We start from the raw sequence: 17,152 nt of genomic DNA on the forward strand, positions 1-17,152 counted from the left end.
TTATTCCGTTATGCTTCATAAGATATACATAAAATTAGAAATCTTTCTTCTTTTCTGAAAACTTAAGTTTCCCTTAAATCTCTCTTTTAATCTGTTGATTGCTAATGATAAATTTCTGACATCTTTTGCATGTATATTTAATAGTAATCCCAAAGAATCTTTTTTTTTTTTTTTTTTAATTTTTTTGAGACAGAGTCTCACTCTGTTGCATGGGCAAGAGTGCGTGCCGTGGCATCAGCCTAGCTCACAGCAACCTCAAACTCCTGGGCTTAAGCGATCCTACTGCCTCAGCCTCGGTCTCAGTCTTAGTGTCCCGAGTAGCTGGGACTACAGGCATGTGCCACCATGCCCGGCTAATTTTTTCTATATATATTTTTAGCTGTCCATATAATTTCTTTCTATTTTAGTAGAGACGGGTCTTGCTCTTGCTCAGGCTGGTCTCGAACTCCTGAGCTCAAACAATCTGCCCGCCTCAGCCTCCCAGTGTGCTAGGATTACAGGCGTGAGCCACTGCGCCCGGCCCCCAAAGAATCATTTTTAAAATAAATTTATGAAAGCCAGAAGTGTAGGCAATTTATGTGTTTTAATTATTGTAGAATGAATTTAACATAACTTAGATTCACAGAAATAGTATGTTTTCAAGATACAGTTTTTCATATTTTAATGAAATAGTTACAGAAAGTCATCCCATGGAATTCTCCTGAAGAATAATAATAGAGTGATTGTATCTTGTCAGACTATGAATTACTGGATTATCTTTCTCGTCAGATGTACATGCATTTTGTATTCTTTTAATCTAAAGAAAATCTAGGAAAGCCTTCTAAGAATAGTCTAGAAATCTGTGTTTACTTGGTTTGTCAAATTTTAAAAATATTTTACATCTTTCTCCTTGAAAATTTTAATTCTTAGGATAACGTAGCATTTTTTTTTTTTTTTTTTGAGACAGAGTCTCACTCTGTTGCCCAGGCTAGAGTGAGTGCCGTGGCGTCAGCCTAGCTCACAGCAACCTCAAACTTCTGAGCTCAAGCGATCCTCCTGTCTCAGCCTCCCGAGTAGCTGGGACTACAGGCATGCGCCACTATGCCAGGCTAATTTTTTCTATATATATATTTTACTTGGCCAGATAATTTCTTTCTATTTTTAGGAGAGACGGGGGTCTCATTCTTGCTCAGGCTGGTCTCAAACTCCTGAGCTCAAATAATCCACCCGCCTTGGCCTCCCAGAGTGCTAGGATTACAGGCGTGAGCCACCGCGCCAGGCCAGCATTTGTTTTTGAGATTATGGTTACCCTTTGTTGTTAATTATTTTAATGTTTAATTCCTTTCTTTTATCTTTTCGTCTTTTTCTTTGTTTTTAAAAATAGAAACCCTGGCTATGAAAGGATTAACACTGAACTGTTTGGGAAAAAAGGAAGAAGCTTATGAATTGGTTCGTAGAGGTTTGAGAAATGACTTGAAGAGTCATGTGTGTATCCTTTTTGAGATATATTTAAGGATTGGGTGGTGTAGTTTGAGCTAACGTAGCAATTTGAAAATCAAAAGTTTTAGATTCTACTTATGCAACTCCAGAGAAATTATTCTGTTTTAAATAGAATAACAGCAACTACCTTCATTCATTTTTATATGCCTACTAATACATGTTATATACCTACTCAATACATTTTTATATACCTACCATGTCTTAACATTACCTGTAACCCGTAGATAAATGCCTTTACAAATATCTGTGAAAGCTTTTGCCACTCTTAAAAAAGGGGGGCATTGCACTCTTATAAAAGGGGGCATGGTGATGGCCCAAATGTTTGTCACCCCATCCCTTCATTTGTTGAAACCTAATCATCTGTGCGATGGTATTAGGAGGTGGTGTCTTTGGGAGGCAAAGAGGTCATGAGTGTGTAGCCTTCATGAATAAGATGAGTGCCCTTATAAAAGAGGCCCCAGGGAACTTGTTTGCCTCTTTAGCCATAAGAGGACACAGCTAGAAAGTGCCATCTATGAAACAGAAAGCAAGCCCTTTCTGTTTACCAGACATTGAATCTGTTGGCACCTTGATGTATTTTGTTATAGCAGCCCAAATGGGCTAAGACAGGCATGCAGTTTTATCATGATCATAACTTTAGAGAAGGATATATAATAAGGAATATTAGGCATTGTAGTGCACTGGTTAAGAGCACAGGCTTTTGGAGTGTAGGCTTGGAGTGTGCTTCACTTGGGTTCAAAACTTCTTTCTTACTATGTGATCTTAGCATTCAGTTTCTTCATGTGTAAAATCATACCCACCTCATTGTGGTGGTATAAAGATTTAATGATGGAATATATAACATAGTCCTTGATAATGTTAAGTACCATACTAGATAAATTTTATTTAGGGAAGTGTGAAGGTGGGAGCAAGTAGAAATGTATGAGGGAAGATAGAGAAAAAATTGTGGGTTGCTGTTTTTTAAATAGTCTGTTTTAACAAATTTCTGTACCTACTTTGTGAGCTAACATAATTATAAGTGCTGCAACATTTAGCAAAATTTTAAATGTTTACCAGGCCCCTGGCACAGTACATATGAAAAAATATGGATTTTGCTCTCAAGGAACTTAGTCTAGTGAAGGAAGATACTTCTTAGAAGCATGTACAGAACACTTTCGAGTATTACATAAAGTGTTACAGCTTTTTAAAAGAATTGACACTAACTCAGTAAAGCAGAAGTGTGTGAATTGAGAGTGACCAAAGGACTAGAAAGGTAAGCAAGGGGGCTTAACTGATAAGACTGTTATAGATATCTTTCCCTCATGTTTAATAATTATGTAGTGTTCTGTATGTATTTACTATGATTTATTTAATTGGGTTTCTTTTGATGGACATAAATTTCTTTAACTTTTTAACAATGTTAAACTCCTTCAGAGTAGGATTTTTTAGGAGGTGAAGATTAGAGGCAGTTAGTTATAAGGTTGTAATGCTCAAGAGAGATAAAGTCCTGAAATATAGGACATTGTGACAGAAATGAGAGGGAGTGGGAAGATAGGTAATGGGAGCTAAATTTTGAAGGGTGGTATTTCTTAGGTTTTTATAACCACGTTCCAATCAGCTGACAGGATTTTGTCAAGCTTTACTTTGTCATTTATATTATGAAAACAAAGATTATTTTTCAAATAAAATTTGTAATATTAAATATGTGTTATAAGTTGTACATACCATCCTATACATTCTGTATTTTAGTGACTATTGAGGATCTGTGGCCTAAAAGTTGTTAGATTGAAGTCTGAGCCTAATCTGAGAGAGAAATACTATGTTTCTGGAAAGGGAGTAGATTTTTTTCGTTTTGATTATGTGTGTTTTAGAAAGATTAATTTGGTAGGAGAGAATAAAAGAAGAGAGATGGAAGGTAGGTGAATTGAGTGATTTACGGTAATCAAGCTCTAAAGTGAAAAAGATCTGTCCTGTATTAAGTGGAATATTTTTGCCTTTATGGCATTTTTTTTTACAACCCATTGTAATTTTGCTTATCTGTGTCCTTTCTAGACTTTAAGTTGTTTAAATGTAGGAGACTGTTTTGATCACATCACCTTTACCCTAATTATTAAGAATTTTTAATATTTGTTGAATGAATGAATGTTTTTATTTTATATGTGGTTGAGTTTAGGAACTTTGTACTGCACTAAAGGCTGTCTTGAGGACCTTGTTAGCTAAAGAAAATAAAATCTACATGCTTTCATGTAATTAAATTCCATGAAGACCCATTTCTTCTTTTTCCTTTTAACAATAAAGAGAACTCTTTACAGTTGTTTACTTTGTGCCAGCCAGTGAGCACTTTATTATCCCATTTAGTTGTCACTAGTATGATTTGCTATTTACATTTCTACTTATGTACATTTTTTAAATGAAGAAACTTAATGAGACTAACTTGTCCAAGATTACAGAGCTAGTAAGGCAAGCTAGAACTAATTTTCTCTGGCTCCAAAAGCTGTGCTCTTCCACTGTATTAAACTGCCTTCTATCCTTGTATTCCCCCTCATCCCCTTTTTTAAAGCTTATTTTATATATGGCTGTAGTTCTCCAAGTTTCTTGGGAGATCATTTGGAATAGTATTTGTTGACTTGTAGGTTGTATCCTTAACTAAAATTCTTTAGGTTGGCATGTTTATGGCCTTCTTCAAAGGTCAGACAAGAAGTATGATGAAGCCATTAAGTGTTACAGAAATGCACTAAAATGGGATAAAGACAATCTTCAAATATTAAGGGACCTTTCCTTACTACAGATTCAAATGCGAGATCTTGAGGGTTACAGGGTAAGTAAAATAGAGATTTTTTTAATTCTAAGGGGAAAATATTATTACTTAAAACTTGGAGTGCTTCTTGATAAAGGAATTTTCCATTTCATTTTGAAAATAACTTCATTGAATGCGTTTTTCCTCCTACCATAGTAGGTTGTATTTACCATTGGAATAATCAGATCTTTAAAGTAAGTTACTTTACCGTGCGGTAGATTTGTATTAATGTGTAGGGTTCATTTAATCAATTTGATAAAAATTAACATTAATACTCAAATACACAATGCCTTTGTCTAGTATTAACACACAGCTATAACCTTTACTACACATTTTTCTGGAAAGCAAATTTTTTTGTTTTACATCCAATGAGACCAATATGTTTTTGTAGCTTCAATTTTGATCCTTAAATCAGCCTTGGATCTATTTAGTTCCTCTCTCACATTCTGTCGTGTCTTTTTTTTTTTTTTTTTTTATGGTAGTATCTACTGAATTGTTTTCTATGTATATCTTAACTCTAATGTTGGTCACTATTTTTTTTTAAGAATTCTTGAATAATTTTTTCCCTTTGTACTATATTTTCCATCCTGTCTCTTCTCTTGGAGTAAGTAGATCAGGAAATAAAGAAGGATATCTGGTCTTAAGTTTTTAATAAGTAAATTATCAGATTATATTAGCGGTTTCTTTGTGCTTCTTTTTTTTGTTGTTTGTTTGTTTTTTAAGAAATATGGTCTCAGTCACCCAGACTACAGTGCTGTGGTACAGTCATAGCTCACTGAGCCTTGAACTACTTGGTTCAAGTGATCCTCCTGTCTCAGCCTCCCAAGGAGCTAGGACTACAAGCCATAGCCACCACACCCAGCTAATTTTTTTCAGTTTTTTTTCTTTTTTTGAGATTGGTCTTGCTATATTATCCAGGTTGGTGTCAAAATCCTGGCCTCAAGTGATCCTCCTCTCTCAGCCTCCCAAGTTGCTCGGATTACAGGCATGAGCCACCACATCCACATGTTGTGCTTCTTAACAAATATTTCTGTATAAAGCTACAAAACAAGGATGTTTGAAGCTAGTTTTTATTATCATTCCTAGCATTGTGGTGCAATAATTTAATACGATCTTGAAAGGAGCATTTGCTTTTGAACTGTAAGCCTAAGAGAAAGTGGTTTTTTTTTTTCCTTTTAAAGGAAACGAGATATCAATTACTTCAGCTTCGACCTGCACAGAGAGCATCATGGATAGGTTACGCTATCGCTTACCATTTATTAGAAGATTATGAAATGGCAGCAAAAATTTTAGAAGAATTTAGGAAAACACAACAGGTAATAACCAGAAGCCATTTTACTAGGTCTAATTCTAACTAAAAGAAAGAACTGTACATAGTCTGGCTAACTTTTTATTTTGAAATCATTTCAAACTTAACAGAAAAGTTGTAAGAACAGTACAAAGAACTCCAACAGAGGAGTTCACTCACATTAACTAATTGTTAGTGTTTGACACATTTGCTTCAAAATCTCTGTATCTATTTATCTATGTAAATTTTTTACCTTAAACATATTTTAGAGTAATTGCAGGTATTATGATCTTGCACCCCTAAATCCTTCAGTGTGTATTTTCTAAAAATAATTGTATAATTGTCAGTTCTATATATAGATAGTATTATACCTACATATTATCAAAATAGGAAATTTAACAGTCATAAACTATCACTAATTTATAGCCCACATTCAGAATTTATTAATTTTCCTAGTTTCTATCCTTTCTGGTAATTTTTTTTCCACTCCAGGATCCATTTTAGAATCACACTTTGCATTTAAGTCACTTTGAACCTGGAACAGTTTTGAAGAGTTCGTTTGGATTTCCTGACAGATATTTTTGAAGGGTATAGGGTTGTGCTTGTAGAATGTTCCTTAATTTGAATTTGTCAGATGTTTCTTCATTATTAGATATAGTTATACGGTTTTGGCAGGAAACCTCAGAAGTGATGTTGGGTCCTTCTTGGTTCATTACATCAAGAGGCACACGACATTTGTTTGTTCCATTTGATTACTTGGTCAAGATGGTATTTGCAACTGTAAATTTGTTTTTCACTTTGTGTTTAATACACGATTTGAGACTGAATAACTTGTTCCGCATCAAACTTTCACTACTAGTTTTAGCATTCATTATTATGATTCTTGCCTGAATCAATTATTACTATGGTAGTTGCAAAATGGTGATTCCTTTTAGATTTATTTGGCATTCTACTGTTATATAAGAGCTTTCTCTTCTTCCCCATTTATTTATTATATGGAAGGACTTATGGATTATTCTTTTATTCAATGTATTATAAGTTAATATTATCATAATTTACTTCATAGATATTTAGGGATTTGTTTTAAAAATTAGTTTTGTCATTCAGATACTATCCTTTGACTTCTTACATATTTTTGAGTGTTGTAAACAATTTTCTGATAGGAAAGTAAGATTCTTGCTGTTAATAATCCTTATATCTGTATACAGACATCCCCTGATAAGGTGGATTATGAATATAGTGAACTACTTTTATATCAGAATCAAGTTCTTCGGGAAGCAGGTCTTTATAGAGAAGCCTTGGAACATCTTTGTACCTATGAAAAGCAGATTTGTGATAAACTTGCTGTAGAAGAAACCAAAGGTATTTTTAAAAGATTGTTATTTATTCTAATATTTAATTGTGACAAAGAACAAGGCTGAAAATTATCTGGTTCCTGCTGACAATTGCATGTAATTCAGCTTGATGATAGAAAAATTTTCTTACCTATGTACTTTGATTAATTTGTGATGTCGGAAAATATACATTTAAACAATGGATATTGTTGATGTAGTAGAAAATAAATTATGAATAATAAAGTCATTGAAAGAAATGACTCAGTATAACATTCTTTCTTTAAATAAAGTATCTTTGTATTGAAAATATTACAGGGTTTGATCAAAACACAAGAGACAGTTACTTAGTTTTATAAGATGAAGGATTAAATTTCTTAGAAACAGTTTGTTAGAAAACTATGTAATGTGTGCCAGATTTCTTTATTGCAGTAATATATGTTGATAAATCAGGCTTTACTAAAATACATTTAGGGTATTCCTGCATGTCTTTAGAATTAATCTTTGAGGACATAGAAAGGATATGAATTCTGATAGGAAAAGAGACCAGAAATTTGGGTTCGTATGTGTGGATTGTGATAAGAGAGGTAGATCTCTAAATAAATAACTATAATACTGCCGTTTATTAGGGGGCTGAGAAAAAGGAGTATTAACAGTTGTAGAAGTTAAGGAAGTGATTTATAGAAAATTGAAGAAGAATAACAAGTAATTGAAAAGGCAAGTCATTTTTTAAAATTGCCCTCTGAAAATGCTGCTTTGTCCTTGCTAATCTAGGGAACTGAATTTTTCTTTTTTTTTTTTTGAGACAGAGTCTTACTCTGTTACCTGGGCTATAGTGCTGTGGTGTCAGCCTAGCGCACAGCAACCTCAAACGTCTGGGCTCAAGCAATCTTCCTGCCTCAGCCTCGGTCTCAGTCTTAATGTCCTGAGTAGCTGGGACTATAGGCACACACCACCATGCCTGGCTAATTTTTTCTATTATTTTTAGTAGAGATGGGGTCTCACTCTTGCCCGGGCTGGTTTCGAACTCCTGACCTCAAGCAATCCTCCCGCCTCGGCCTCCCAGAGTGCTATTACAGGCGGGTGCCATGGCACCCAGCCTGAATTTTTCTGGTTTTTAAATTCCTTTGGCTCACCTTGAAGTTGAACATTAGAAAAGTATAGTACATATCTGTGTGCATAAAGAGTACAGCCATTATTTGCCAGATGAAAGAGAATAATGCTACTCACAAGAAAAACTGGTAGTTTAAGGCTCCTGGAGCTCAGTTGTGAACTGTACATCCAGGATAACCCTCTTTCATTTGAATTAGTCATCTCTTAGTAGTCTGTTACTTATAAAGGGAGGAGATTTCTGACTTAATGGAAAAGATCACAAGTCTGGAAAAAACTAGTTTGGGTTCTTTCTTTGGCTGCTATATTAGCTATATGACCAGGGGCAAGGCTTGGTTTCTTTATGGAAATACATGACAAATCATTTCATTTGATTCTTTTGATAACTTTATTAGTGAGGAACAATGGCAGATAGGTCGAATTAGGTAAGACCTGAGAATTGACCAATGGGTTTTAGCAATTTGGAAGTCGTTGGTGAGGTTAACAAAAGCACTTTCTAAGCATTTGGCAGGAGGGTGGTAAAAACCGAAACATCAAGTCAATTTGAATGAGATTGGAAGTAGAAGAATTGAAGACAGGAAGCATACATAACTAATACAAGGACTTTTACTGTAAAGGAAGCAAATGAGGTGGTGGTAGATAAAATGGGATGCAGGCTCAAGAGAAGGTTTTTTTCTAACGTGTTTGTGCTGACTGGGAAATGATCCAATAGAGTCATAATATTTGATATAGTAGGATAAATTGAAGGATTAATCTTAGAGAAGAGCATGATAGTTCATTCACAGTAACAAGAGTTGGGCAAGTAAATGTGTAGAGATAGTGGTTATTTGGGAGTTCTAAATGCTTCCATCTTCTACATGAGATAGGAAATGAGGCCATCAGCTCATTCCACAAAATATCTATTGAATACCTGCTTTGAGTTAGGTGTGGAGTACAGGGTATATAAAAAGAATAGATGAAAACTGAGGGTAGAATCAATCTTTGGAAATTCTAACAATCTTCAGAAATTGAAGGTAGTGTTGCTGGTGGTGTTAGTTGTGGGGAGATGAAGTGGTGAAGGTCACTTGGGAACTTCCTGGAGTGGATGAGTGGGCATAGTTAGGCAAAATGTTTTATTGTTTTTAACACTTGTTCCTCCCACACAGAAAAGGTGGGAGAAGATTAAGGGAAATAAATGAGGATGGATATAGTGCGGGGTGGGGGAGAGGAGGGAAGTTGCATGATGTTTTTTTCTTTGTTGTTATTTTTGTAAGAAACAAGGTCTCACTATGTCTCAGGCTGGACTTGAACAACTGGGCTCAACCAGTCCTTCCCCTTTAGCCTCCCAAGTAGCTGGGACTGTAGGTGTGTACCACCGTGCCCCACTGCAGGTTATTTTCTATGTTTTTAGTGAAGTTGGCTTTTGGTTAGTATAGAACAGGCTTTGTTAACCTTGGCAGTGTTGACATTTTAGGCCTGAGTTGTTGAGGTTGAAGATCTCTTCTGTGCACTGTAGGATGTTTGGCAGCATTCCTAGCTTCTACTTATTAGATATTAATAATGTCCACCAACCCTGCTGTGACAAACAAAATATCTTTGAATATTGCCAAATGTCCTCTGGGTGGCAAAAGTGTGCCTAATTTGAGAACCATTGGTACAGATGTTAAGAATACGGGCTTTTTCAGCTAACGTGCTTCTGTTCAAATCCTATCTCTAACACTATCTGAAAGACCCTTACTTAGCAAATTTACGTAAGTTCTCTCTGCTTTAAAATGATGAAAATAGTAACCTATCTCACAGAGTTCTGAAAATTGAATTAGTTAATGTGTGTGAAGCATTTAAAAGTCATTGGCACATAATAAGTGCTGAGTAAGTATTCATTTTTATTATCAGATGGTACAACAGAGGGTGAAGGTGCAAGGGTGAAGTGGTTTGAAAGTAATCCCTTTGATGAAGGGAAGCATGTTAAGGATATAAAAAAGGGATCCTGAGTAGTGTTTGAAGCTTCTGTGGCTTTGGAGCTGATGTATTTCTAGTGAAACCACTGTCTCTTTCTATTCATCTGAATTGCGTCCTTCCATGAGAACGTATAGAACAAATAAAGTATTGGAATGATCTAGGCTTTTAAATTGATAGGGTAAACAAGGGAGCCTTAGGTCTTGAGATTTATTTTGATACCTGGGGTTTGCTAATGTCATTCAGGGATGTGATTGGTCATGCAGCCCAGGGAAAGCAAGCAATGCATCTACAAGTTGCTGATGGGCCTGAAGAAAAGGAAATGGTTTTTCTCTGAGATTGAATGGTAGGATTAGTGAGACAAGAAAGAGAAAGAAAAGAAAGTTAAGTATAAAGTAGGATGCTTATTTGGTTGTTGGGAGAGATAAAAAGGCAAAGATTATTAGGTGGTTTTGAATGTGGGGAGATTATGGGCTGCTACAGCAGAATTGTTTTGTAATTGATTAAAGGATCATAAAGTTAGGATATTGGATTGGGTTGTTAGTTTGACTGTTGAAGATATCAGGAAAAATTGATGAGTAGATGATGCTTGATGACAGTGTGTTCAGTGAATGTGTGAAGGTGGCCTGGAGGAAGAGGATGGCATTTCTAAATAATATAACTTCAGAAAAGAAGGGGGCAGTAAAATAACTTGATAAACAAGGGAATTGTGAACTCAGGATACCAGATGCATCCACTTCCCAACATTGATTTATAATGAGGTTTTAAGAGAAAATTTGAGGGAAAGTTAAAATTAGAAGGTTATTCTCCTATATTTAAGTTTTTTCTTTTAAACCAGGGGAACTTCTGTTGCAACTGTGTCGTTTGGAAGATGCTGCGGATGTTTATAGAGGATTACAAGAGAGAAATCCTGAAAACTGGGCCTATTACAAAGGCTTAGAAAAAGCACTCAAGCCAGGTAGTATTGTTTAAAACTGATTTTCTAAATTTTAATTGCTGATTTTGTTAATACATATTTTATTAACTCATTGAAAAGCACAACTAGAAAAATACCGATTAAAAATTGGTTCAAACTCTGAATACTAAAGTACATTTGCAAACTTTTGTTTAATATGGCAGATTGAGCACGTTTTTAAACCTCTCTTCGACTACAAATTCATAGAAATGATTGAGAAAAGAATTTTAGAAACAACTTTAGAAAAAATTCACAAATGCATGGTAGCATCAAAAAACATGAAAGGGAAATTTCCACTGACAGAAATGGAGATATCTCCCTAAAGGAAAGAAGCAAGCATAATCTTTGCTAAGCTCTGACTGCAGCAATGACCTGCCAGGGTCACATGAATGTAGCCATGCTGAATGAGCAGCACTGTTCCTTTGTGGGAAGAGAGGTTAAATTTCCATCACTAAAATAAACTTGGGTCCAGAGACTCTCTGTGTGCCCACGCTTCCCCCAACCCGCGCATTACCCTCTCTAAATGGGGTCTACTTGTGAGCCATTGATGTGCAAGAGAAACCTCTCCCTGCAGATTACCTTACAGCAAAGATTCTTAAGCTGTCATAGAAACACCAGCAAGGAATGGTTAATCATGACTGCCTGCAAAAAAAGAGTAGAGATGATAGGAGAATCTAAAAATGAATAGAAGGAATTGTATCCATGAAATATGAATAGTTATGAAAAATACCAATTAAGAAATATGCAAAATGAAAAACCTACTTATTGAAATAAAAATCTTAATAGACTGAATAGAAGAGAGGCCACAGCAGAGGAAAAATTAGTGAAGTGGAAGATTAAACTGAGGACAGCTCTCAATGTTTGCACTGAGAGTAAAAGATAAAATATAAAAGAAATATGGAAAAATGGAAGATAGGGAATATATTCAAAAGCTCCAGAATAAATCAGAGGAGAAGAGTTAGAGGAAAGAAGCTAAGGAAACTAGAAGCAAAATATGGAAACATGATAACCAAAACTTTTTCAGAACTTAAAGTAAAGGAGTTCTCAGATTTCAAAAGCCTACCTAAAGCAGAACAGGATAAAGAAAATTATGTATTTTACATGGTTATTTTGAATAAGAAATATTGGAAAGAAATAGTCTGGCTGGCTTCAGTGGCTCAGATCTGTAAATGCTAATAATTTGGGAGGCTGAGGTTAAGAGGATCACTTGAGGCCAGCAGTTTGAGATCAGCCTGGGCAACATAGGGAGAGCCCATCTCTACAAAAAATGTTAAAAAATTAGTTGGGTGTGGTGGCACAACCCTGTAGTTCTGGCTACTCTGGTAGGTTAGGCAGCTGGGTCACTTGAGCACAGGGTCACTTGCGTTCAAGGCTGCAGTGAGCTGTGATCCCATTAGTGTACTCCAGCCTAGTTAACAGAGTGAGACTGTCTGTAAAAAAATTTAAAAAAAAGAAAGAGATTCTAAAATGATTGTTTGTTTATTAGGATGGTAGGGTTATAAGTAATTTTCTTCTCATCTTCAAATTTTCTTTTTAATATTATAATTTTTATATACTTTGAAAAAATTGTAATTTGCCAGAAAAATATACAATTTATAATTACATATAAAATTTTTTCCTTTGCAGCTAATATGTTAGAAAGGCTAAAAATTTATGAGGAGGCCTGGACTAAATATCCCAGGGGACTGGTGCCAAGAAGGCTGCCATTAAACTTTTTATCTGGTAAGTGAGAATAATTGCAAAGGAATGAAAATGGTGCTGTGATTTAAACTTTCTTTTCATGGGCTGGGCATGGACTCATGCCTATAATCCCAGCACTTTGGGAGGCTGAGTCGGGAGGATCACTTGAGTCCAGGAGTTCGAGACCAGCCTGGGCACCATAGGGAGACCTTGTCTCACCAAAAAAAAATTGTGAATAAAGTTTTCTTATCTTGGTTTTAAGTATGAGTATGCATATTAAGATTAAATGCACTGTTAGAGATGTCTAACAATTCAAGCAAATGTAAGTTGATAAGTGTAAGTTAGTAAATCTAGTTAGTAAATGTAAGCCAACAGGATTTTTCTCTTCCAAGGTGAGAAGTTTAAAGAATGTTTGGATAAGTTCCTAAGGATGAATTTCAGCAAGGGTTGTCCACCAGTCTTCAATACTTTGAGGTCATTATACAAAGATAAAGAAAAGGTAAAGTAAAATATGATGTTTTCTTTTAGCTATCATTTGCTCAGAATTTGGAATAAATGGTTGATTCTTGATTATCTGTGCACAATAGTACATGTTTTGTGAATTTAGTTTCAGTCTTCCTGGCTTGTTCTTTAAATGCTTCTAATGCTTTCCTTTTCATCTTCCTTTTCTCTTTAGCCCAGTAACTTAGTGCTTGTTTTCTGTCTTTTGTTTCTGCTATGTACTTTAATAAGTGTAGGTTATGAATAGTTGGTAAAGCAGTGATTTCTCCAACATTTTTTATAATCCTTGTTCATGGTCAGAAGACAAGTTCTGTCAGAAAAGTTTGTTTACTTACGTTTTTGGCTATGTTAACAATATTCAAGATGCTTATTTAGAAGGTATTTAATCTTAATTTAGATTAATTTGCTTGTAAATACAGAGTCATCAAGATGTGTTGATTAGATTAAAAAATCAGTTACATTGAAGAATCAGATGGAGCAAATTAAACATACTGAACACTTTAACCTGAGGCACATAATGTGCATTTACTTTCCGGTCTTTTGTTGAGGGGTCCAAGGTATGGGCTTTAATTGCTTTTTCACTTTTTTTGCATAAATCACATCCATAAAACATCTATTATTTCCAGTTTGGGAAAAGTGAGAATTTGATGACAGTGAACCGGTCTTAAGTATGGAATCCTGTATTTTTATGATTTTCTTCTATTTATGGTTTTCTGATTTACACCTAAAGTGGTTTAAAATATCTAGTTTATCTTTTGAGTTTTTCCATGGTATTCAATGGATAGAAACAGTTCTTTTTGTTCACATTTCTTAAGTTTGCATAATATTGAATTCTGCCATTATGATTATAAATGCAACTGATTCAAACAGGTTTGGGAAAACAAAACTGGGTCTTAGAAGACACGTAGCTCAACTTGTGGGAGGAGAACACGGGTGCACCAGAATAACCTAGCTATAACCATTCAGTTTAACTGTTGAGCCAGTTAAGTTGACGTCATTTAAGAGAACCTCTATGGTAATAGAAAGTTATTAAAGATGGATTAAGCAAAGAAGGGAATTCATAAAAAATATTCACAGATCTTTCAGGAAGCCAGGAGCTAGTAGTATAGTTAAGATTTAGGAGAAACCAGAACCTGGACAGCCACTTACTCTTCTGTACCTCAAACCCACCCACTGTTCTGTGTTTCAGTTTTACTAACGTTTTCTCTGAGTTGTGAAACTGAGAGTTGAATACTATCATTTACTTATGATTTTCTCTTTTTATATAGCATTTAATTCTTGAGTCTTAAAGAGCAAATGTTAACTGCAGGTGCTAAATAAATATATGATTTGAGATAAATGAATCAAGGTATAAGTCATCTATAATGTTGCCTCTCTTTCCTGATTTCTGGTTTAGCTGATGCTGTATTTTCTAGCAGGGAAAAGGAATATACCAGTAAGTTTTTAGAAAGTTATGTCTTAATGCACACCTGCACAAATATATGATTCATTTAAAAGTTTTTATCCACAGGTTAAGGATTTATAAAGGGGTATATATAGGTTGGTTTATTTAGTCCTTTAATAGAAAATAGCACATTTTACACAAAAATAGTAACTATACTTTTTCTATTGAAGTATACTTGTGTGTTTGTACTCTAGGTGGCAATCATAGAAGAATTAGTAGTAGGTTATGAAACCTCTCTGAAAAGCTGCCGGTTATTTAACCCCAATGGTAAGTGCTCAAGTTTTATGTTTTAAAAACATCTTGAAAGTTGTAATACATTATGAAGTTTTTAACTAAGTTCTTCACTATTATTAGTTAGCAGTAAACATAGTGCATTTAAAATTTTTTCCCACTATTTTGTGGATTCTGTGATAATTTGGTTATAAGAGAATTACATTAGTTTATTGAAAAAATTTTTGTGTAAAATTTAAAACATTTAGAAAACCAAATGTAATAATTTAATGATCCTCCGTTTACCCAGCACTCAGCTTCAATCATTTTTAATTCATGATCAAACTTATTTTTATCTATCTTCACCTTTTTTCTACTCCCATATTATTCTGAAGCAAATTGCAAACATCACATTATTTTCATCCATGAATATTTCTAAAGATAAGGACTTAACCTAAAACATAACCACAATATCAGTATAATACCTGAAAATTAAAGCTTAATATCAAATATCCAGTCCATGTTCACATTTGCAGTTATAAATGACATATATTTTTTTCCTTTTCTTCCTTTTCTGAAGTTTGTTTGACTGAAAATCCAGATAAGATTTATACTGAGTTGGGTTGGTGTCTCCTAAGTCTTTTTTAAAATCTATACATTTCTCATCCATCTCTTTTCCTACAATCTATTTGTTAAAGAAAATATTTTTTGTTGTTAGTTTTCCCAGTCTAGATTTTACTGAATGTACTCCATGTTTTGCTTAGCACATTATTCCTTTGTCCTCAAAATTTCCTATAAATTTATTGTTTGATGTAGATGTGTGCTGTCTAGTATGATAGCCATTAGCCACAGTGGCTAATTAAAAATTTTTAAAGTAAAATAAAATATAAATTTCATCCCTCATTTGCAGTAGCCACATTTCAAGTGTTGCTCAATAGCCATATAGATAAATAATGCCTAGTATATTGGACAGGGCAGATACAGAACATTTCCGTCATTGCAGAATCTTCTAATGGATAGGTCTGGCTAGAGGATTGATGAGACTTAATTTTTCTTTGTGGTTTTGCCTTTTTTTTTTTTTTTTTTTTTTTAGCATAAGAGCAGTGAGCAAGAATATTTTACAGGTGGTGGTGTGTTCTTCTATCAATAGGCATATAGTGTTTGTTTTATACATTAACAACTGTTAGGAATTATTAGGTGATGATATTCTATCATTCTTTATTATCTTAAAAGAGAAATTTCCCTTAATCTATTCTCTGCTCACCTAATATCTCCATTTGTATAGGAAAAGCATAATAAATGTGGTTTTTTTCCCTCCTCCTTCCTACTTTTTTTTAAAGTTATTTACCAGTTTTCAAAATAATGAATTGGTTCAGTAACATCGTATAAGATAACAAATACTTTTAGAAAGTATTATTATGAATTCATGGATTTAAGCATATTTGATGTTTTAAATCTCATGTGGTTCCATTCTTTACATAACCCTGGTAGCTGTTGATAGCTTCCTTGCTGTTTGATAAGACAAGATATTTGAAGTTATCTTGTATGCTGCCACTGCAGATCCATAATCAGTTCTTTTTCCAAGGAGCTCTGGTTCCTGTAATGGGAAATAACCAGTGTGGGACCTGGGGTGCTCATTGCTATTGGGTTGGTCATTGTTTCTAGGTCTCAGATTAATTTTAATAGTACTTTAAAAAAGGCATTACCATGGTTTCATTGGTTAATCATCATGATGTTCCTTTGATTATCAGCATTTTCCTACATATTTTACAAATGTGGAAGAGGTTCAGTGACATGCCCAAGAATATGCAGCACTTTTGTTGCAGATCTGTCAGATGGGGAGTTGGTGAGTTCCACTCCTATTGTTTGTCCACTGAGCCATCCTGCTTTTACTAGGGAAAAAAAAGCAATCCATTGCTTTCTTTGAAAGTAAATAACAGTTCTCAGACTTAAGAAATTTGTATTAAAGAAGAATTTTTTAATGTGTGGGTTATTTGGCTTACACATTTTCTTGTGAGTATATTAAAATTAAATCACGAACTAAAATATAGAATAAGAATTTTTTACTTGTCTCATTTTTTGAGTATAGTTTTTATTCAATATAAATTGTGCATTTTTGCATGTTCAGCATAATAAATTCAGTAGAATTTGATGATAATATAATCACCAAAATTCAAAATAACCACATCACAGCTATATTTATATACAGTTTAGCACATTGGCTAGAAACTCAATTGAGCAGTCGGGACTTTTATTTTTTTTTAATCACACATTAGTGGAAAATTTCTTTTTGAGTTTTCCCCCCTCATAAATAACATCTGATGAATACACTCTCATAGTTCTAGTACAGCTTGTCTTCCCCCCATCCATTTTGCTCTCCTTCTTAGGTAATTAATATATTTGATCTCATTTATCTACCATATTTGTTATATAAAGTTCTTAT

At 34.3% G+C, this 17,152-nt stretch overlaps 1 protein-coding gene across 2 annotated transcripts in view; it reads left to right on the forward strand.

Annotated features, from left to right (window-relative positions):
- Window positions 1-17,152, forward strand: part of NAA15 (N-alpha-acetyltransferase 15, NatA auxiliary subunit) — a 71,161-nt gene that overhangs the window by 23,886 nt on the left and 30,123 nt on the right. For both annotated transcript variants that reach the window (XM_069493181.1, XM_069493182.1), the window contains exons 3-10: window positions 1,364-1,468; window positions 4,119-4,276; window positions 5,437-5,571; window positions 6,752-6,905; window positions 10,758-10,877; window positions 12,501-12,596; window positions 12,947-13,053; window positions 14,694-14,766. In XM_069493181.1, the coding sequence (XP_069349282.1) occupies window positions 1,364-1,468; window positions 4,119-4,276; window positions 5,437-5,571; window positions 6,752-6,905; window positions 10,758-10,877; window positions 12,501-12,596; window positions 12,947-13,053; window positions 14,694-14,766 (948 nt within the window). The remainder of the gene's footprint in view (window positions 1-1,363; window positions 1,469-4,118; window positions 4,277-5,436; window positions 5,572-6,751; window positions 6,906-10,757; window positions 10,878-12,500; window positions 12,597-12,946; window positions 13,054-14,693; window positions 14,767-17,152) is intronic.

The sequence above is a fragment of the Eulemur rufifrons genome, chromosome 18, assembly GCF_041146395.1.
Source record: "Eulemur rufifrons isolate Redbay chromosome 18, OSU_ERuf_1, whole genome shotgun sequence".
Lineage (NCBI taxonomy): Eukaryota > Metazoa > Chordata > Mammalia > Primates > Lemuridae > Eulemur > Eulemur rufifrons.